The 21,903-nt window shown below is 43.4% G+C and overlaps 1 protein-coding gene across 29 annotated transcripts in view; it reads right to left on the reverse strand.

The window, feature by feature from the left end:
• Nucleotides 1-21,903, reverse strand: part of LOC126260919 (uncharacterized) — a 239,964-nt gene that overhangs the window by 140,815 nt on the left and 77,246 nt on the right. For 23 of the 29 annotated variants that reach the window (XM_049958396.1, XM_049958400.1, XM_049958399.1 and 20 more), the window contains 5 exons: nucleotides 3,640-3,769; nucleotides 2,107-2,339; nucleotides 1,770-2,024; nucleotides 1,551-1,680; nucleotides 18-250 (listed from right to left, as the gene is read on the reverse strand). The exons of 2 other annotated variants lie outside the window; for them this stretch is intronic. In XM_049958396.1, coding sequence (XP_049814353.1) covers nucleotides 18-250; nucleotides 1,551-1,680; nucleotides 1,770-2,024; nucleotides 2,107-2,339; nucleotides 3,640-3,769 — 981 coding nt within the window. The remainder of the gene's footprint in view (nucleotides 1-17; nucleotides 251-1,550; nucleotides 1,681-1,769; nucleotides 2,025-2,106; nucleotides 2,340-3,639; nucleotides 3,770-21,903) is intronic. 4 more of the 29 variants (XM_049958390.1, XM_049958388.1, XM_049958387.1 and 1 more) reach the window with 4 other exon arrangements.

Raw genomic sequence — 21,903 nt, forward strand, 5'->3', positions numbered from 1 at the left:
AATGTAGCGATGCTTACATCGTACAGCTCGGGCTGCTGGTCAATGTAGACGACGATGCTCTCGAACTCGTCAGACATGAGGTACTGGAGGGCGGCCTGCACCTCAGCGTCGTTGGCGACGTAGTTGAGGACGATGTTGACGATTTCGTCGACGGGGATGAGGGCCAGGAAATCGTTCAGGTCATCTTGGAGGTTACGGCTGGATTTTTTCGCTGGGAATCGCTGGATCATCTTGAATGCGGTGAAGGGTGCTGTAAAAAAGGCGAAATAACTATTACTGCAATAACCATGGTTTGATTCTGTATATAACAATCGATGGATACAAGTTGTACGACAATTCTTCATCACGGACCTGATTTTGTTGAAGGTTACAGCCTTGCCTTCCGAGAAGGCAGTTACTTAATCTAAGGGGTTTGCCTATTGATACAAAACATAGAACTGAGCAGCCATCTCAAGGGGTAACTGAAGAATGTATTAGTGATAGCTCATGAAGTTGCACGCAACACTAATGACATCCATATATTGAATAGGTGTAAAATACTTTCAGTTACCTAGGTGCTATTTAGGAAGAGATCTCTACGTTCTGGAAAAAGAATTTACGCTCTCTCTTGTCTCTTTCGCCTTTACCAACAACACAAATTATCACCACAGTGAAGAGGCTTAGCACGCGCCCCATACAGTGGTACTAAAACAGTTGACGCAAAGTAGTGTCAGCCCAAGAAGTTCAAAAATTTTACAGTTTTCGCTGAGCCTAACGTTAATAATAATGCCATCAGTACTACGCTGCGTCCAAAATTTTTATTTATAAACGGACTCGGACTTGTGTCCATACAGGCGTAGAGATAGACGTGAGGCTGTAATGGAAACCTAACATTTAGAACCATTTATGTTATCTAAGTAACTAGCTTCTTACCCTTATCTTTGCCCATGAACACTTGCATTAGATATGTCGCACATGTATGTTGGACTGTCAGCTGGTTTCCACCATACGACTCCAGGGTGGATGTCAGATTTATCTGTGGTGTTCAGCCATATGGCACGGTCATTATGGAATATTTGTACATGGCACAGGTTCTCATCTCCACACCTAACGCTATGGGTGACAGCTACAGTTATATCACCCATGCAGTATTTTTATACAAGTAATGAGTAATGCACATGAAAAATTTGGTTGAAATTGCTCCAAAAAGTTCCAAGGTCTGCTTCTGTCTCAACCTGTATAGTAAATCAGTAAATTATACGTAAACCAGGATTTGATGAAATCGATCCAATGGCCGAGCATAACATGTGGAAGATATACACCTAAATATCCATTACATGTATTCTTCTACAGGTAGGTTTGGCGTTATGTATGGAAAACAGAAGTACAGATATCGTTAGAACATGAAGTCAGTAGTATAGTTTTGTGTCGTTCACAGCATTCAGACAGATTATAGAACAAGTACTAGGTTCAAGTAAATTAAGCATATATTTGTAGAATGAAGCAACATAAATTGCAAACATGTATTTAGACATTTATTATCGTTCCAAAGTTCACTATTCAGCACTTACTTTCTTTTGAGGCCCAGCCGAAGATCCTCCTGAAGAAGTCGGCGATGGCGTCCACGTCGATACCGGCGTCCCTCAACATCTGGATCATGTTCTGCACGGCCTCCAGCTCTCCCACGCGCAGCACCAGTTGCTGGAAAAACAGGAAGATAAGTGATCTGACCTTATCGAGAAGTGATTAACAAACATTGACAAGGATGTGCCAGTGTAATTGGGACCTACATGGAACTCGTCCGAGCTGAGCCTGTTGATGAGTTCAGCAAAGTCGGGGCTGGTCTCCAGCTTCTCGTTGTAGAGAGCCTTGAGCTCGTCGACTGGGAGGATGGCGAGGATCTCATCGAGCATGGACTTGAGGCTCCTGCTGCTCCTCCTCATTCGGCTGGCGGGCTTTGAGATCGGAGGAATGCCTAGGAAGTCGTGGATCGTGTTGAGGAATCCGTAGGGGTCAAGGCCCGAGTCCTCGAGGAAGTTGAGCAACTGTGGAAAAACTTGAGCAATCAGAAATTTTGTGACGTAACATCTTGTAGGTGCACGACGTATCTAATGTAGCGATGCTTACATCGTACAGCTCGGGCTGCTGGTCAATGTAGACGACGATGCTCTCGAACTCGTCAGACATGAGGTACTGGAGGGCGGCCTGCACCTCAGCGTCGTTGGCGACGTAGTTGAGGACGATGTTGACGATTTCGTCGACGGGGATGAGGGCCAGGAAATCGTTCAGGTCATCTTGGAGGTTACGGCTGGATTTTTTCGCTGGGAATCGCTGGATCATCTTGAATGCGGTGAAGGGTGCTGTAAAAAAGGCGAAATAACTATTACTGCAATAACCATGGTTTGATTCTGTATATAACAATCGATGGATACAAGTTGTACGACAATTCTTCATCACGGACCTGATTTTGTTGAAGGTTACAGCCTTGCCTTCCGAGAAGGCAGTTACTTAATCTAAGGGGTTTGCCTATTGATACAAAACATAGAACTGAGCAGCCATCTCAAGGGGTAACTGAAGAATGTATTAGTGATAGCTCATGAAGTTGCACGCAACACTAATGACATCCATATATTGAATAGGTGTAAAATACTTTCAGTTACCTAGGTGCTATTTAGGAAGAGATCTCTACGTTCTGGAAAAAGAATTTACGCTCTCTCTTGTCTCTTTCGCCTTTACCAACAACACAAATTATCACCACAGTGAAGAGGCTTAGCACGCGCCCCATACAGTGGTACTAAAACAGTTGACGCAAAGTAGTGTCAGCCCAAGAAGTTCAAAAATTTTACAGTTTTCGCTGAGCCTAACGTTAATAATAATGCCATCAGTACTACGCTGCGTCCAAAATTTTTATTTATAAACGGACTCGGACTTGTGTCCATACAGGCGTAGAGATAGACGTGAGGCTGTAATGGAAACCTAACATTTAGAACCATTTATGTTATCTAAGTAACTAGCTTCTTACCCTTATCTTTGCCCATGAACACTTGCATTAGATATGTCGCACATGTATGTTGGACTGTCAGCTGGTTTCCACCATACGACTCCAGGGTGGATGTCAGATTTATCTGTGGTGTTCAGCCATATGGCACGGTCATTATGGAATATTTGTACATGGCACAGGTTCTCATCTCCACACCTAACGCTATGGGTGACAGCTACAGTTATATCACCCATGCAGTATTTTTATACAAGTAATGAGTAATGCACATGAAAAATTTGGTTGAAATTGCTCCAAAAAGTTCCAAGGTCTGCTTCTGTCTCAACCTGTATAGTAAATCAGTAAATTATACGTAAACCAGGATTTGATGAAATCGATCCAATGGCCGAGCATAACATGTGGAAGATATACACCTAAATATCCATTACATGTATTCTTCTACAGGTAGGTTTGGCGTTATGTATGGAAAACAGAAGTACAGATATCGTTAGAACATGAAGTCAGTAGTATAGTTTTGTGTCGTTCACAGCATTCAGACAGATTATAGAACAAGTACTAGGTTCAAGTAAATTAAGCATATATTTGTAGAATGAAGCAACATAAATTGCAAACATGTATTTAGACATTTATTATCGTTCCAAAGTTCACTATTCAGCACTTACTTTCTTTTGAGGCCCAGCCGAAGATCCTCCTGAAGAAGTCGGCGATGGCGTCCACGTCGATACCGGCGTCCCTCAACATCTGGATCATGTTCTGCACGGCCTCCAGCTCTCCCACGCGCAGCACCAGTTGCTGGAAAAACAGGAAGATAAGTGATCTGACCTTATCGAGAAGTGATTAACAAACATTGACAAGGATGTGCCAGTGTAATTGGGACCTACATGGAACTCGTCCGAGCTGAGCCTGTTGATGAGTTCAGCAAAGTCGGGGCTGGTCTCCAGCTTCTCGTTGTAGAGAGCCTTGAGCTCGTCGACTGGGAGGATGGCGAGGATCTCATCGAGCATGGACTTGAGGCTCCTGCTGCTCCTCCTCATTCGGCTGGCGGGCTTTGAGATCGGAGGAATGCCTAGGAAGTCGTGGATCGTGTTGAGGAATCCGTAGGGGTCAAGGCCCGAGTCCTCGAGGAAGTTGAGCAACTGTGGAAAAACTTGAGCAATCAGAAATTTTGTGACGTAACATCTTGTAGGTGCACGACGTATCTAATGTAGCGATGCTTACATCGTACAGCTCGGGCTGCTGGTCAATGTAGACGACGATGCTCTCGAACTCGTCAGACATGAGGTACTGGAGGGCGGCCTGCACCTCAGCATCGTTGGCGACGTAGTTGAGGACGATGTTGACGATTTCGTCGACGGGGATGAGGGCCAGGAAATCGTTCAGGTCATCCTGGAGGTTACGGCTGGATCGAGATGCAGAGAAACGATGGTGTTTCTCTTGATGTAGGCCTGCTAGTTTGGGAAACTATTGTTTATACACATGTTCTGGAGTATAATACAGCGGAAGTTACTTTAATGCCATTAGTGTAATGGGACCAGTAAAATACATTCAAGTAGGCATATTGTGTCCTGTTGGCTTTTTATTATTCCCCTCTGGGTCATTATCTATATTTGTTGATGACAATGATATGATTTAGGTTTTAGACCAAATATTTAAGACATTTGGTGAAAAGTATTTAAAAAGTGTTTGAATGATGAAATGAGATAACCAGAAATAGATAGCAATAGTTACCGTCATGTAAAACTGTTGTCATTTTGATTATTTGTACAAAATGGTTCAAATGGCTCTGAGCACTATGGGACTTAACTTCTGAGGTCATCAGTCCCTCAGAAGTTAGAACTACTTAAACCTAACCAACCTAAGGACATCACACACGTCCATATGCGAGGCTGGATTCGGACCTGCGACCGTAGCGGTCGCGCTGTTCCAGACTGTAGGGCCTAGAACAGCTTGGCCACCCGGGCCGGCCTATTTGTACATTTTGTTGTTCGCAAGTGGGTTAAGACGTGCAATATTTGAATGCGTGTTGAGATGCGAAAGAACTACACTGATGAGCCAGAACATTATGGCCATCTACTTAACAGCCGGTATGTCCACCTTTAGCGCTGGTAACAGCTGCGACTCGTTATGGCATTGGACAATTGAGACTTCGGTAGATCGCCGGAGGGAGCTGGCACCGCATTTGCAGATACAAGTCACCTAAAATTCCGATAAGTTCCAGGGAGGGGTTCGATGAGGTCCGACGCCACACTCAATCACATCCCAGATATGTTCGATCAGGTTCTGAGCTGGCGAGTTGGGGGCCAGCACATCAGCCGGAGCTCGACACTGTGTTCCTCGAACAACTACATCACACTCCTGGCCTTTTGACATGGCGAATTATCTTGCTGAAAAATGCCACTGGTGTCGGGAAACGTGATCGTCACGAAGGGATGCACGTGGTCTGCAACCAGCGTACGATACTCCTTCGCCGCCATGGTGCCTTACACGGACTAGGACCATGGATGTCCACGTGAATGTTTCCCAGAGCATAATCGAGCTGCCACCAGCTTGTCTCTGTCGCGCAGTACAGGTATCAAGGAGCTGTTTCCCTGGAAGACGACCGTTTCGCCCTTCCCAGTGTCACGATGAATAAGGTGTCGGGATTCGACAGACCATGCAACGCTCTGCCAGTGCGCCAGTGGTCAGTATCGATGGTCAGGTGCCCATTTCAGTGGTACGTACCGAGGTCTTGGTGCTAACATTGCCCATGCATGGGTCGTCGGCTGCGGAGTGTTCGGTGCAGTGCGTGTTCCGACACGCTTGTACTCTGCCCAGCATTAAGTCTGATGTTAGTTCCGCCACAGTTCGCCGTTTGTCCTGTTTTACCAGTCTGGCCAGCCTACGTCGACCGACATCTGTAATGAGGCGTGGCCCCCCAACCGCACGACGTCTGGACGTGGTTTCACCTCTGCTTCACCACGTGGTGAAGACACTCACCACAGCACTCCTCGAGCACCAGGCAAGTCGTGCAGTTCCCGAAATACTCGTACCGAGCCTCGGGGCCGTCGGTCAGACTCAGATAGATCGCGCGTCTTCCCCATTCTACACACGGGCAGCACGCTCACTGATATTACACGCACCGTGCGTATGACTAGCAGTCGTTCCTCGCCAGGTGACGCTGCTGTCGCCTGGACGGGTTTTTATCAGTAGTAGGTCGGTGCTCATAATGTTCTGGCTGATCAGGGTATGTTACTATAATCTTCACCTAAACAGGGTCTGCAGCTGCGATGACTTCAGATGGGTTTGTGCGTTAAATAAAGAAAATGTCAGCTGAAGGCATCACAGATCATAAATAAACTAACTGACCCTTATCCCTGCTCTGTGAGGTTAAAAACAGCGTTAAAGCTGTTTCTCAGGCTATACTTATACCGCCTAGGAATGCTTTATTGACACGATTTTTCAGTATTTATGGCAACGGCCTTGCCGCAGTAGATATACCGGTTCCAGTGAGATCACCGAAGTTAAGCACTGTCGGGCGTGGTCGGCACTTGTATGGGTGACCATCCGGGCCGCCTTGCGCTGTTGCCATTTTTCGGGGTGCACTGAGCCTCGCGATGCCAATCGAGGAGCTACTCGACCGAATAGTAGCGGCTTCGGTCAAGAATACGACCGAGAGAGCGGTGTGCTGACCCCACGCCCCTCCTATCCGCATCCTCATCTGAGGATGACACGGCGGTCGGATGGTCCCGGTAGGCCACTCGTGGCCTGAAGACGGAGTGCTTTTTTTCAGTATTTACAATGTCGTGTCACCTTTTTAAACTTCTTCGTGAGGTTGCTACCACTATTGTTTTAGTGTTTGCTTCTCTACTGTTTCTTTTTGGAAGTAAGGTATCTGAATGACCGTATGTCGGAGCATGTTGAACAGGAACGTTTCCAAAATCAAACTCTGCTGGCAGTTTAAGAGAATGTCTAATGTGTGAGAGTAATTGAAGCAGCCGTGCTTCCTGCAAACTTTCAAATATCGACCTTCATGTGGCTGTATATTATGAAAGTTCTTGTTCTTGGAACAATATAAGCCTGCTAGCTAAGTGGAAAGAAGGATAATATGGAGATCACGAATTTTGATCTGCGCATAATCGGGGACCTGATTCTAAGTTAAATCACCCCTGACGGTACAGTAGCAATGTCATAGCGCTGGTCGTCAGCGTCGTGTCTGTTCTCCAGAAACAATCAAATTTTACGCGGGGGTAGTATAAGAGCAGAGCGCTACGTATACGATTACGTACCTTTGGGCACCGCAGCGCCGCAGGCGAGCCCCACAACGGCAGCGAACAGCAGGAAGGAGCGCATCTGCACAGGAAAGCGGCGAGTGAGCAGCAGGAACGCGGGCCGGAAGCCAAGTCTAGTCTACTGCAGAGCGGAGAGCGGCTTACCTTTCCAACTGGAGACCGCAATGCGATGCCGCCGACTGCAGGGGGGTGGATTTTATACAAGTACTTATCAGGTAATTACTGCCATCGTCGACGGTCTGATGCAGTTTTTTTTCCCGACTATCGACGCCGAGTGTGGGAGCTGATAGCTAGTTGTTCAGGGGGCACCTTATCGCGAATAGTTGCCTTAGTCGTCTTCGTGTGAGTCGGTGGTACACACCACTCCGCATGTTGCTCGTGCTTTCCTGGTATCGTTTAAGTGCAGCACGTCTGGTAGTAGGTTTTCGAGAGTTGAGAACAGCATTAGTTGGGCAGCTTACTTGTCGTATTTCTTGGACATCGATGGTATCCATAACGATACGTTGGTGCTTTGTCAGAGAAACAGCATTGTACGTGTTTCGGTTACACTAGAACACGAGAATACAGAAACCTGTCGAGTAACGTTTTACGCCTACACTACGGGCCCGAATAATTACTGATGCTAGGACGCTTCTTAAGTGATTATTCGAAATCGTGGAATATCTTCTATAGATTCCGTAACACATACATCTGATCAGGGTGTAGCTTACAAAATAAAACTATTTTCTACTACAGTATCCTAAACGTTAATAGGGGGAGTGATACCTGATGGCCGGCCGGGGTGGCCGAGCGGTTCTAGGCGCTTCAGTCAGGAACCGCGCGATTGCTACGGTCGCAGTTCGAATGCTGCCTCGGGCATGGATGTGTGTGATGTCCTTAGGTTAGTTAGGTTTAAGTAGTTCTAAGTTCTAGGCGGCTGATGACCTCAGAAGTTAAGTCCCATAGTGCTCAGAGCCATTTGAACCATTTTTTGATACCTGATGCTGCCAAACAACACAGCACACAATTTTTGAGGTTCTTGTTGCGATCTGTGAAGATCACTCCAGCTCAGTATTTCGCAGATTTATTTCTTAATGATTATTGCGGCTGTAGTGTTCTAGTACCAAATCATGTGTTTTGAAAGGAGGTTTGCAATCCTATGTGTATGGATGGTGTTCTGAAACTATTCGTTCAAATCAAGAAAGCAGGTAGAGGACATCAAAACAAGCATAATTGGACAAGGAACATATGGCCTCTGAAGTCACCATGTAATGTTATGGAACATTTTGTCAGTAGCGCTGACGTGAGCTGTTGTGTCATCGTCGCTGACTGGAAATATGTAGATATTCAAAGCTGCTCTGCGTACGGATGGTCGGTTTTGAGGTCTGCTTGGAAACGCAACGATTCAGGACGTACTTCCAGCACGGTGGGGCGCCAGCCCATTCCAGCTTCAGGAATAGGAGGATCGGCTGAGGAGGCCCTGTGGAACGCCAGCCGGGTCACCTCACCTCACGTGTTCCTCTGCGGGCGCATGAAGCAGCTGCGGCATGAAACCGTCGTATAAACTGAAGAACACCTCGTCGATAGATTTGCCGTCACTGTGGTACCATTTTGGACATGGCAGGAATCTTCGAACGGACACGGCAGTCAATGGTCAGACGATGATTTGAGTGCATATAGTTCAACGGTCGCGCATTTGAGCGTTTCCTGCGAATGCCACTGCTGTAATTAGCACGCCAAGCCATCTTCTATATAAACCATCCCTAGCATCACAAATTTCCATCACTCGAGCTTAGTATTTCACAGATTTTAAAAATGGTTCAAATGGCTCTGAGCACTATGGGACTCAACTGCTGAGGTCATTAGTCCCCTAGAACTTAGAACTAGTTAAACCTAACTAACCTAAGGACATCACAAACATCCATGCCCGAGGAAGGATTCGAACCTGCGACCGTAGCGGTCCTGCGGTTCCAGACTGCAGCGCCTTTAAGCGCACGGCCACTTCGGCCGGCACAGATTTTATTTCTAATTATTGTGGCTATGGTGTATGAGTGTTTGGTGTCCTCTAGCTCATGTATTAATTTGAAGTTAGTTAGTTACTTACGTGTTCCATTGATCAATCTGACGGTAACCGTTATGTTGCAGAACGTGTCAAGTGCACAACAAATGCACACATGAATCAATCCTTTTCTAAGCTTAAACTTTTTATTACCTACCCCATTCCCTTAAATGGCAAAAAATACATATAGTATACCTATTTATTGCTATTCAAGAATTCATCTTACAGAAGGATTTGTCAAGGAGATATGATTTCAATTGACTTTTTAAACTTTTACTGCTGTCTGTCAGACATTTTATGTCATATGGTAATTTACCGAACAGTTTTACAGCAGCATATTTTACTCCTTTCTGTGCCAAGGATAAGTTAAGCAGAGGACAGTGTAAGTATTTCTTTCTTCTGGTATTATAATCATGAATTTCACTGTTGTTTTTAAACTGGTCCGTGTTGCTGAGAACAAATTTTATTACTGAGTAAATGTACTATGAGTCTGTTGTAAGAATTTCTAACCTTTTAAACAGATTCCTACAAGATGTGCGACTATGAGCCCCACACATTATTCTAGCCAGTTTCTTTTGAGCAGTGAATACTTTTTGCCTAAGTGTTGAGTTGCCCCATAATATTATTCCGTATGATATCAGAGAGTGGAAGTATGCAAGTATGTTAGCTTGTTAATTTCTGTATCAAAATTATCAATTATTTTAGGGATATAGAAATTAGCAAGTTTGGGAACATCCTGTATTAGAAACCTTGGAACATAAGTTAAAAACCTGCTTTTGTGACCTGGGCCTTTATCTACACGAAAAGTTAAACGCATACTTCGTTTTGAAAGTTCAAATCCTGTGTCTACCAACATTATAGTTAAGTGTAAAAAATGGGAGTATGGCCATAAACTTTTTTTAATCATAATGGAAAACATTACGAGTAAGTGGCTTTGCAATGTCGTTAATCATTTTCTGAAATGTGCAATTGTTGGAGACGCGAGAAATGTCAGTCTTAATATAGGCTCTTAAATTACTACTACAATGCAAAATAATAAGAGATAATAGCACCCAATTCTGATTGATCTCAACAGAATTCTGAATTTTCGCAACTTGACTCTCTAGTTTTGGTAAATTATAGACCGGAAGTTTCTCCTTTGTTCTCAATCCGTACATTAGTTGGCAACATTCTCATTCTACATTTTTCACCATCTTCAGCAAGTCCCTTTAGTTGAAACCGCGTTGTCACATTCAGATCTTATTTTATCTACCTGATGTTCTGAAGACTTCCTCTTCAATTCGTCCCAGGCATTTTTCCATCTATTAATTTCGCAGTGAAGGGACAGTGTCCGTATAGGTGTCTCGTTCATAGGTGCCTCCGTTCCTTGGTAGCCTTCCACAACGCTCTCTTTTCTCATATGCACGTGAAAACATCTTCAAAGGTCATCCTCTCTGTCTATGAAATCTTCAGTACTCTTCTATAACACAGTGCCTGAAAAGCACGTGATCTTTCCAGTTCTGCCTGCCCTATTGTCCGTGTCTGCTAGCCATATAAGACAACGCTCCAAGAAAATGTGTTTCTTACTGTTTCCTGCTATTTACAGGGTGTTTCAAAAATGACCGGTATATTTGAAACGGTAATAAAAACTAAACGAGTAGCGATAGAAATACACCGTTTGTTGCAATATGCTTGGGACAACAGTACATTTTCAGGCAGACAAACTTTCGAAATTACAGTAGTTACAATTGTCAACAACAGATGGCGCTGCGGTCTGGGAAACTCTATAGTACGATATTTTCCACATATCCACCATGCGTAGCAATAATATGGCGTAGTCTCTGAATGAAATTACCCGAAACCTTTGACAACGTGTCTGGCGGAATGGCTTCACATGCAGATGAGATGTACTGCTTCAGCTGTTCAATTGTTTCTGGATTCTGGCGGTACACCTGGTCTTTCAAGTGTCCCCACAGAAAGAAGTCACAGGGGTTCATGTCTGGCGAATAGGGAGGCCAATCCACGCCGCCTCCTGTATGTTTTGGATAGCCCAAAGCAATCACACGATCATCGAAATATTCATTCAGGAAATTAAAGACGTCGGCCGTGCGATGTGGCCGGGCACCATCTTGCATAAACCACGAGGTGTTCGCAGTGTCGTCTAAGGCAGTTTGTACCGCCACAAATTCACGAAGAATGTCGAGATAGCGTGATGCAGTAATCGTTTCGGATCTGAAAAATGGGCCACTGATTCCTTTGGAAGAAATGGCGGCCCAGACCAGTACTTTTTGAGGATGCAGGGACGATGGGACTGCAACATGGGGCTTTTCGGTTCCCCATATGCGCCAGTTCTGTTTATTGACGAAGCCGTCCAGGTAAAAATAAGCTTCGTCTGTAAACCAAATGCTGCCCACATGCATATCGCCATCATCAATCCTGTGCACTATATCGTTAGCGAATGTCTCTCGTGCAGCATGGTAGCGGCGCTGAGGGGTTGCCGCGTTTGAATTTTGTATGGATAGAGGTGTAAACTCTGGCGCATGAGACGATACGTGGACGTTGGCGTCATTTGGACCGCAGCTGCAACACGGCGAACGGAAACCCGAGGCCGCTGTTGGATCACCTGCTGCACTAGCTGCGCGTTGCCCTCTGTGGTTGCCGTACGCGGTCGCCCTACCTTTCCAGCACGTTCATCCGTCACGTTCCCAGTCCGTTGAAATTTTTCAAACAGATCCTTTATTGTATCGCTTTTCGGTCCTTTGGTTACATTAAACCTCCGTTGAAAACTTCGTCTTGTTGCAACTACACTGTGTTCTAGGCGGTGGAATTCCAACACCAGAAAAATCCTCTGTTCTAAGGAATAAACCATGTTGTCCACAGCACACTTGCACGTTGTGAACAGCACACGCTTACAGCAGAAAGACGACGTACAGAATGGCGCACCCACAGACTGCGTTGTCTTCTATATCTTTCACATCACTTGCAGCGCCATCTGTTGTTGAAACTTGTAACTACTGTAATTTCGAAAGTTTGTCTGCCTGAAAATGTACTGTTGTCCCAAGCATATTGCAACAAACGGTGTATTTCTATCGCTGCTCGTTTAGTTTTTATTGCCGTTTCAAATATACCGGTCATTTTTGAAACACCCTGTACATTAATATATTACGATGTTGGTATTCTGTTGGCGTTGTTGAATGCTCTTTTAGTTTTTACTATTCTGCTTTTCATCTCATAGCGTGAAGTACCGGTTTCTGTTTTCCAGCTGGGGATTGCTTAATATGCTTCTCACGCAGACGTAGGTTTGTTGCTGTTGCCACTTTATTACACACAAGGATTTCGGTTTTCTTCTTCTTTATTTCCATATTACATTTTTCTGTAAATACCTCGTTCACTCAGGAGCTAGAATCCGTCACGACATTTGGAGGTAAAAGCAGAATTTGCGTAATAAGATACACTAGAAATCTCAAACTAAAATAAATATGTCATATGCGCTACATTTGTAGACGAAACGTGAAAAATGTTTTGTCCCATGCAATGACCTGAGTTTTTTTTAAATATAAAATACGTTGATAAAAATAAATTTCTTTCGTCTGTTGGGATAAAACTTTGAATTCTGGGGATAGAAAGGAGGCAGTGACGATTACAGTCCAGGAAGTTGCTGGAGATTTTGTATAGTAGTATGCTTCTCTCACATTTTAAAAATATTTTGCATAGATTTTATCATACATCTATAGGTCTGCACTCGAAGTGCTGCCGCCTCTTGTTTCCAGTTATTTTCATCGTGCAGTTAGCTCACATAGTTCTGAATGTATGCTGGTCAAGCAGTTCCAAGTAAAACTGGATGTATCGTAGTTTGTGATTTATACTGACAGCTTTTTGACAAAAGAAATTTGTGTTCATTCGCAGTACGATATTTTTATTTCATACTGTATACACTGCCCGGTAAGATTACGATTCCTAAATAGATAGTTCTTCCATTTCCTGTACGCCGTCTCTTTGCCCTGCAACGGCTGTTTTTGAGGGAGGTCCGAAATTTAGGTCATTACGTAGAAATCTGTTACGGATGTTGCACAAGCGTAACAGGTGTCCAACTTTCAATCCAGGTAAACTGCTCTGCTTCAGTCTATCAAAAACAAGAAGTTCTTTCAACTCCTCCACTGTTCTTTTTTTCAGCTTTCTTGAGCTGTTGGTTGTTAATCTTCTTTCTGTTGTTTCTAGTTTTCCTTTACTTCTTTCTCAGACAGAATTCTTCTCTGCATAACCTTAATGCAAATACCTTGATGGGACACTAGCTCCAATTATCTACAGATTGCACTGACTACGCCATAGGTTTGTTCTGGCATTACAAGGATCTGCTTGTAGAAAACATACGTAGACGAAAGTACTAAGAAGCCATCTGTAGGTATTTGGAGTGTAGGCATGTGCGAACATGAAATTTGGACGATTAGCAGTTCAGACAAGAGAATAGAAACTTCTGAAATGTAGTTCTACAGAAGAAATTTGGACAATAGATGCGTAGATTATGTAATTAATGAGCAGATACAGGATATCACTGGGCAGAAAAAAAAAATTATGACAAAACTTGCCTGAAAGAAAGTTTCGGCCAATAGGATACGTTCTGAGGATTCACTGAATCATCAGTTTGGTTATGGAGGGAGAGTGATAGGTAAAAAGAATACTTCTACTTTCACTTAAAATTCTTATCTTTTAGATCTATTATTATTTAAATATTTATTCATCATAAACAATCTATGGGTTGCAGGGGTTCCGACCCCTGGGGAGGTGGGTGGGTGTATATGCATGGCTGTGTTGACTTAGCTGCTGCAGCTACATACAGCGCCAGTGGCTACGTAGTTCGCCTGGCTGCCGCTAGAGCTCGCAGGATCGCGCTATAGTTTTAACTAAGCGCGATCCGCTGGAAAGAGTCTGCTTCCGGCCGCCATTGCTGTTTTTCTGCGCGCTACTTCCTGCTACGCCCAGGGAACTTCCTGCCGCGCCTTGGCTACTGCTAATTATCTGCAGGAAGTGTGACGTATGGCGCAGCTCTTATCACTACTTGCAGGCCTGTACGTCACGTTCTGGCAGGCTCAAGTGGATGTATTCTGCAGTAGTTAGGCAGAAACGAAGAGCTCTGTAGAGGATCTATAAGCATGCAGAACTGCGTAAAACCAGTCCGCGGACTGAAGGCCACAACAACAGCAACAACAACAACAGCAACAACAGCATGCACCCCGTGAGCAGACGCTGGAGAGTCGGGGAACATTTCCACAATCCAATAAAACTAGAAGCGATGAAGGAAAGAAATTGCATTCACAGTAATTGAAACCTTACAACTTTGCCATTTACGAAACATTGGTGGCATTTATCATTTTTCAAAATTACGTCCTTTAGATGGCGTCCTCCTACATTCGTGAAATCTGCTGTTGAGAGTCCTCATTGGCCGCTGCAACATCTCAGCTGAGATACTGTCAGTTGCATCTCGAATTCTCTGTTTTAACTCATCCAGAGTTCGTGTAGACTTCCCTCTTGAGGTAGCCCCACAAGAAAAAATCACAGACGGATAAATCTGGCGATCTAGGGGGTCAGCGAATGTTACCGAATCAATTCTCGCACGTATGGCATTAATTGCCTTGCAGTGTGTGATGTCGCTCCGTCCTGTTGAAACCAGGCTTCTTGAACGTTTGGAAAGTTGTTCAATGCAGGTGCAACGAAAGTTCGTAACATCTCCACGTAACGATCGGCATTGACAATTATTGTGTTTCCCTGTTCATTTGCGAAATGATGCGGTCCGATAATCCCATGTGATGAAACACCACACCATACTGTCACTTTACTAGCGTGTAAAGGGCGCTCATGAACGTCTTAGGATTTGTGTTTGCCCAGTAACTGTAGTTCTGTTTATTCACATAACCTGTGAGATGAAAATGTGCCTCATCTGACAACCACAACTTGTTTAGAAATTCATCGTCATTGTTTCATTTTGTTATCATTTTTGACAGAATCCTAATCGTAACAGGTAATCGCTGTCCTTCAATTGTTGCACCATCTGTAGTTTGTACAGATGAAATTTTAAATCTGAAGAAATTTACGAACACCCTCCCAAGACATTCCAACCAATGCTGCTTGCTTACGAATTGAACGCCGTGGGCTCCGTAAGACAGACTCGCGTACAACATCAATGTTCGCTGGAGAACGCACACTCCTCGGTCGTCCTCTTGGTTTCTTCTTGAGGGCAGACCCAGTCTCTTCAAAGATATAATCCAACATTTTATCGCGTGTTTCGACGGAACGGCATCATGACGTCCTAAATTATAAAAACGTCGAAACTCCCTCTGCGCCGCTACGAAACTATCATTGTTTTTATAAAACATTTTTATGGCTAACGCACGCTGTTGTCCGTACCACTGATCCATGATTACTGAAATGGCAGACTGTTCAGCCGCTAACTGTCACGAACCTGCAGTTCTGCCCCCTGTCCATGGCTGCTACTACTCATTTCAAACATTCCCGTTATTCTGTGTCACGCTGTATCTTACCAACTTTTGTAGCTAAATTCATCCCTGCAAAGAATAGCTGCCAAAATGGATCCTAATACGACCATTATTTCACGAATGTTTATAACTAAGGTTTATGCACTTATAGAAGCACTACGCCAATGTCTTGGTTTATTCAACCTTATGTATGACGTGAGACAATCTCCATGCTTTCCATGGCTTTGGCATGATTAATTATCTATACCACTGCAAAATCTAATTTTCCGACATGCAGTTCTTACACACTGCCACGGAGATGTGATCCACACGGCACCTTCGCGCAAACTGACCAGAGTGTTTTTAGTAAGATATTGTCGTATTCTGTGACAACGACCAGCTGTTCTCCACCGTCGATAGTTCACTCATTTGTTTCGTAAGTTGTGTTCCCCACATGAGACTTGTCAAATTATAATTAAATGACCGAGAGGTTTTCCTTTGGCTCTTGTATTTGGTCATCGCCACCTGTTGTTAATATTTAGCAGTAAACATTCGTAACTTTGTGTCGCACGTATAGGTGCTTGTCCTTGCTGTACGTACTTGAGCTTTCTGGTGTCTTTTTATCTCCTTCCTGTTGGCTGGAAGGTACGACGATAGGTGTTACTCGTATGCTGTACGCAAGAAACTCGATGCGCACTGCGAGAGCAGTTCATAGCGTAAACGATGCCTAGCCCTCCTCGTGTTCTTAAATGAAACATAGTTCACTACTTTAAATTAAGTACTCAATAAAAATGCAAACTTGGTAAAATCGTGTGTCATGAAGTCTAACAGGCTCACCAACGGACGCTCAACACGAAGGTTCCCACTGCTGTTCTCACAGCCAGAACAAATTTTACTCGCTTTAATATGCCAAGTGAAGGGAGAAGAGATGGTGCCATACAGTTCTTGATTACCAGACAGTGAAAGAACGTCCAGGATTAAATCACAAACCTCTCTACGGGATCTCATGAAGCGAGGGCGTTTTGGCATTGTTTTTGGAGATCCGTATAGCTGCCCTAAAAATGAATCACGCTGTTTGGATCGCTAATTAATAACTAGACAAGCAAAAAATCCGTCGCAGTTTTACTTGCCTCGCTACTCCCCACAATTATTGCCACTGGGCGTGGTGGCGCAGTGGCAACACACTGGAGCTGATTCAAAGCCCCTTTCGGCTTCTGTATTCATGTTTTCGCGTTTCCCGTGATTTCTCATACCGGTATGGTTCCTTTGAAATCACACGGTCGATTTCCCTCTCCATCCTTCCCTGATCTGCGCTTATGTTCCATCTCTGACGATGCCGTCATTGAAGGGACGTTAAATTCTAATCTCTCTAGCGTCCTCCCGTTATCACCCCTGCAGCTGCCAAATTAAACAAGAAGAGGGATAAGCCGTAGCTCTTTTACAGGTAATTTTTAATACTTATCTCCGACTTTTGCTTAATTTCAGCCCTTCGGGAATCATCACTGATTTGTTAGAAGTGATCATTACACCGATAAATGGCTAAATTTATGAGTCACTGGACTACTTCAGTCAATATTATGAATTAAGTTCTTCTGTTTTTTGTTGGTCCAATATTTTTTCATTCTTTGAGATCGTGCCCTTCTCCTGTCATCCGAAATCACCCTTCCTATTCTCTGTGTGTTAATTTTTATTGCTAAGTGAGATTTGTTTGTCCTGAAGTATCTTGAGCGCGTCTGTCCTGCCTTTCAAATCCTCCATCGTAGTCTGTAATTTCATGATGTCCTCCTCTATCTCTACGATCCATCCAATGCCTCTCTTACTGTTCTATAAATTCTCAATTATTCTCCTGCTAATTCTATTTTCTGTTGTCCTCGTCAGATGTCCTAGGAAAGAGATCCGTTTCTTTTTCATTGTACGTGTCACTGTTTCTATTTCTTTATAAACTGTTTCAAAATGGTTCAAATGGCTCTGAGCACTAGAACTTATAACTACTTAAACCTAACTAACCTAAGGACATCACACACATCCATGCCCGAGGCAGGATTCGAACCTGCGACCGTAGCGGTCGCGCGGTTACAGACTGAAGCGCTTAGAAACGCTCGGACACTCTGGCCGGCATAAACTGTTTCATTTGAAGCAATTCTCCAAACTCTATCTTTTTTATATTTTTTATTTGTACATGTTGTGACTACCCTACTTTCTATTTTGAGTAATCTGTCTATTTGCTACAGTGTTGGTTGTTGTCAGAATAAATTCGCTAGCATAAGTTATTTACGGCTGTGTGACTGGTTTGTAGTGTTTCAGTTTTATGACTATGGAGAGGCATTTTTTGTTAAATGTGTTCTTGGTAACATGATGTGTTTTAATCAATTGTTTATTCTACTCTGCCACGTTGGTTTCTCATTCAGGTTCTGTGTTATTATTTCTCCCAAGTATTTAAAGTTTTGACGATTCTTACGTCGTGTTGTCCAAATCTAATTTTGTTTGCCAGTGGCTGCTCCGTTAGCATTACCTCTGTTTTCAAAAGATATTCTAAGGGCAATACACTGGGCTATTTCCTATGATGATTGTATTTGTAAGGTTTCTTGAATGTTGTTGGCGAGAAGAGCGAGGTCATCAGCCAATCCTAAACAGTTCAACATTATGTCATCGTTTTGTGTTCCAACCTTAATGTTATTTGGATTGTCCTTGTATCATTCCCTCATTATGTATATAAGGGCGCAATTGAAAAGAAGTGGTGATAGGCCGTAGTCCTGCCTTAAACCAGTTTTTACTAAGAATGATTCAGAAAGTTCCTCTCTGAACTTAATTTTCAAATTTGTATTTGTTAAGGTAAGTTCTGTAAGTTTAATTAATTTTGGGTGGAGTCCGAAACGTCTCAAAATTTTTAACAGTGAGGGTCTATGGATAGAATTATTTGCCTTCTTAATACTGTAAATGTAATTGAGAGAGGTTTCTTTCGTTTGTGGTAATAAGCCGTCATTAATTTCAGAGTAATTATCTGTTCGGTACGGCTTCACCAAGATCTGAAGCCTCGTCAGTATTCCCCCAGTTACTGATCCAGTTGTTCTTCGATCCTATTGTGCTATCACCTCCCTATGTGAACGTTGTTAAAAACATTCTTATTGCTAGCAAAATTCCTCATAAGAAGTTGCTTTATAATTACAAGAGAGACGTAGTGCGTGGTCCTGTGATGAGTTTCATTTTCAGGTAGGCGTAACCTTGACTGAGACCCCATTGTGTAGCGTATCGTACAGCGTGCCGGCGTGCAAAACCGGGACGTGAGCCGGACCCGGATCGAAATCTGCGCGGCGAACCAACAACCAGATCGAATCCGCGCAGCGGATGAGCCACCGTGGGCTGGTACATTGGCCAGTCGATTTCAGCAAAATCTGGGCTCATCCCCAAATTACGCCTCAAATGACACGATCACAAATAGTCAGAATACGATAACACACACAACAAAGTTTACACGAATGACTAGTATGCCATAGTCCTGTTTTTTGACGTAACGTTGCAGAACTTCGCTTTTATTCGAAGAAAGCATAAAGTTCTGTTCTGTTGCTACTGTTTCCCTTTTCATCCTCGTGGGAGCACCGATATGTTAGCAGTGAGAAAGCTTGTGTTGTGGTTGAATTTCACACTGTCACTTTAGGACGAAGTTTCATAAAGATGTGCTGAATGTGAACCGAGTCCTAAGGTACTGTAGTAGGCGTGGCTTATAACCGCAGGATGTCTCCGTAACGAAAAATTTAGGCAATGGCCAAAAGTAACCGAAGAAAAGGTTGAATGCGTGCATACGGTTTCCTTACGTAGCTTGCAGAGTTGAACAACCCACAACCGTCTGGTTGGAAGAGCTTGTGGACATGATGAAGAAAAAAGCGTACCAGTTGCAGTTGCTGCAAACTCTGACGCCAGAGGACAAATAGCATCGCTTTGTGTCTTGTATACGTACAGAATAGCGTATGGTAGATGATTATTTTTGTAGTGGACTGACAAGGCAGCCAGTCCACAGAGACGGGTAGTCGAAAGGGCACACGTACACACACGCCGACTGGCGCGAAGTCTGAAACAGGATACGTGATGAATGTGATAAAGAAAAGAACGTAGCTACTAGAACACTTAATTTTTATATTGTCCTTTGGTATACAGCATTCTGGATGATACAAGTGAGACTCTATCTTGAGGTACATGGTACATGCAATGGTACAAATGGCGCCTTGCTGGGTCGTAGCCATTAACTTAGCTGAAGGCTATTCTAACTGTCTCTCGGCAAATGAGAGAAAGGCTTCGATCATTGTAGTCGCTAGCAATGTCGTCGTACAACTGGGGCGAGTGCTAGTACGTCTCTCGAGACCTGCCTTGTGGTGGCGCTCGGTCTGCGATCCTGACAGTGGCGACACGCGGGTCCGACATGTACTAATGGACCGCGGCCGATTTAAGCTACCACCTAGCAAGTGTGGTGTCTGGCGGTGACACCACAATTTTCTTGAGAAATTTGTCTTCAGCGATTAATAGGCGTTATTTGTCACTGGTTCAATAGAGTGACACTGTATTTGAGAATGTGGCACAGACAGTAGAAACGTGCGTTCGCGACTCATTAAAAGTTAATGTATTCTGAACGATCTGACAGTCTAATGAACGCAGTCGTTTTAATTTATGGAATAAATCATTTCAAGACGCGAGCAACAGGAGATACTGTAAAATTGGCTGATGCTGCAACTAAGGGCTACCAATAGCGTAGTGCTCCAGCTCTTGTCCAAAACGGTTTTAGTGATTTCTTAAGGGCGACTATTTATCACTGTAATTATTGGAAGAAGAAACATGGAGATAAAGACTTCACAAGAAATTTAATTTCTTTTAATATATTTTTAAGATTAAAATCTACAAGTTGGCTAAAACAATACTGGCATATTTTCAGTATTTGATGTCAACGTAATTCAAACAGCAAAGGGTGGAGTGGTATCAGGACACTTGATGCTCAGTTTTTCGTGCACTGAGATGTAGTGTGGCTAACTGAGTGACGTCACAGAAAACGCGCCGTTACTCACCAGGAAATCCTCGTCGGTATGTTGCGGGTCAGTGTTATTGCGGCCAGCCGGCAGTTACATGCCGATAACTGAATGTTGACTGATGTCCTAGAGATCGTTTCTTTCCACTTAGCGGTGACCCACACTCTTAAAATCAATATTTTGTTTTACTCTGCGTCTTTGACCTGCTTTTGTGGCAATGAGGCAAATAGCGGAAGTAGTACTCTGAGTTATGATAACAACTGGAAACCTCGAATGTCTACAAAGATCAACATTTTTATCTGATAACGCTTTCGAATCGAGGACTTAAGTAGTCTCTCGTACACGTACATGCTTTGTTTCGTATGTGTAGATTACTATTAATTCAACTCTCTGTGTTGAACTAGCTTAGCACCGCTGCTCGTCTCCCGTAGACTGTATGGCCTGCAGACATTTTTTTGTGTTTGTTTTATGGAATTTTTATGTTGTCCACAAATTGCAACAGCTTCTAAGCTTTTCACAAACTAGGGCCATATAACCATGGTCTTTTCCGAATGTACTTCCGACCAAAAAGTGATTCTGGTAGCTGAAATCCATCATACCTTTTGCGTTCTTGTGGAGATATTTCCATAGCAATTTTCATCCCGTAACAAATATTTCTTAATATCTAACCGAAAAGTGAAATACCATTTTTCTTAAATTTAGCTTTACAATTTTGTTAATGTAACGAAATATTTTCTTAAAAATTTTAACCCCCTATTGCACTCTCTTACGGGTTGAATTTTCAGAAACTCCGAAACACGTTTTTTTCGTCTCTAACCGAGAAGCGACACACGAATGTCAAAGATTTACCATTAAAAATGCTTTTACAATGAAATATTTTCAATGGACGTTTCACCCCCTATTTCAGCCCTTTAGGGGTTGAATTTCCAAAAACAGTGACTTGGGTATGTTTTGTTTCTAACAGAGAAGCCAAATACCAATTTTCGTAGGTCTTGCTTCAAAAGTGCTTGCACAACGAAATATTTCCATAAAAACTTTCATCCTACCTTTAACTCCCACAGGAGTTTAATTTCCGAAAACAGTGAAACGCGTCATTCTCAATTTGTAACTGAGAAGCCAAATTATCTTAGAAGAAAGATTAAGAAAAGGCAAACCTACA

This window comes from Schistocerca nitens, chromosome 5 (genome assembly GCF_023898315.1).
Source record: "Schistocerca nitens isolate TAMUIC-IGC-003100 chromosome 5, iqSchNite1.1, whole genome shotgun sequence".
Classification (NCBI taxonomy): Eukaryota; Metazoa; Arthropoda; class Insecta; order Orthoptera; family Acrididae; genus Schistocerca; species Schistocerca nitens.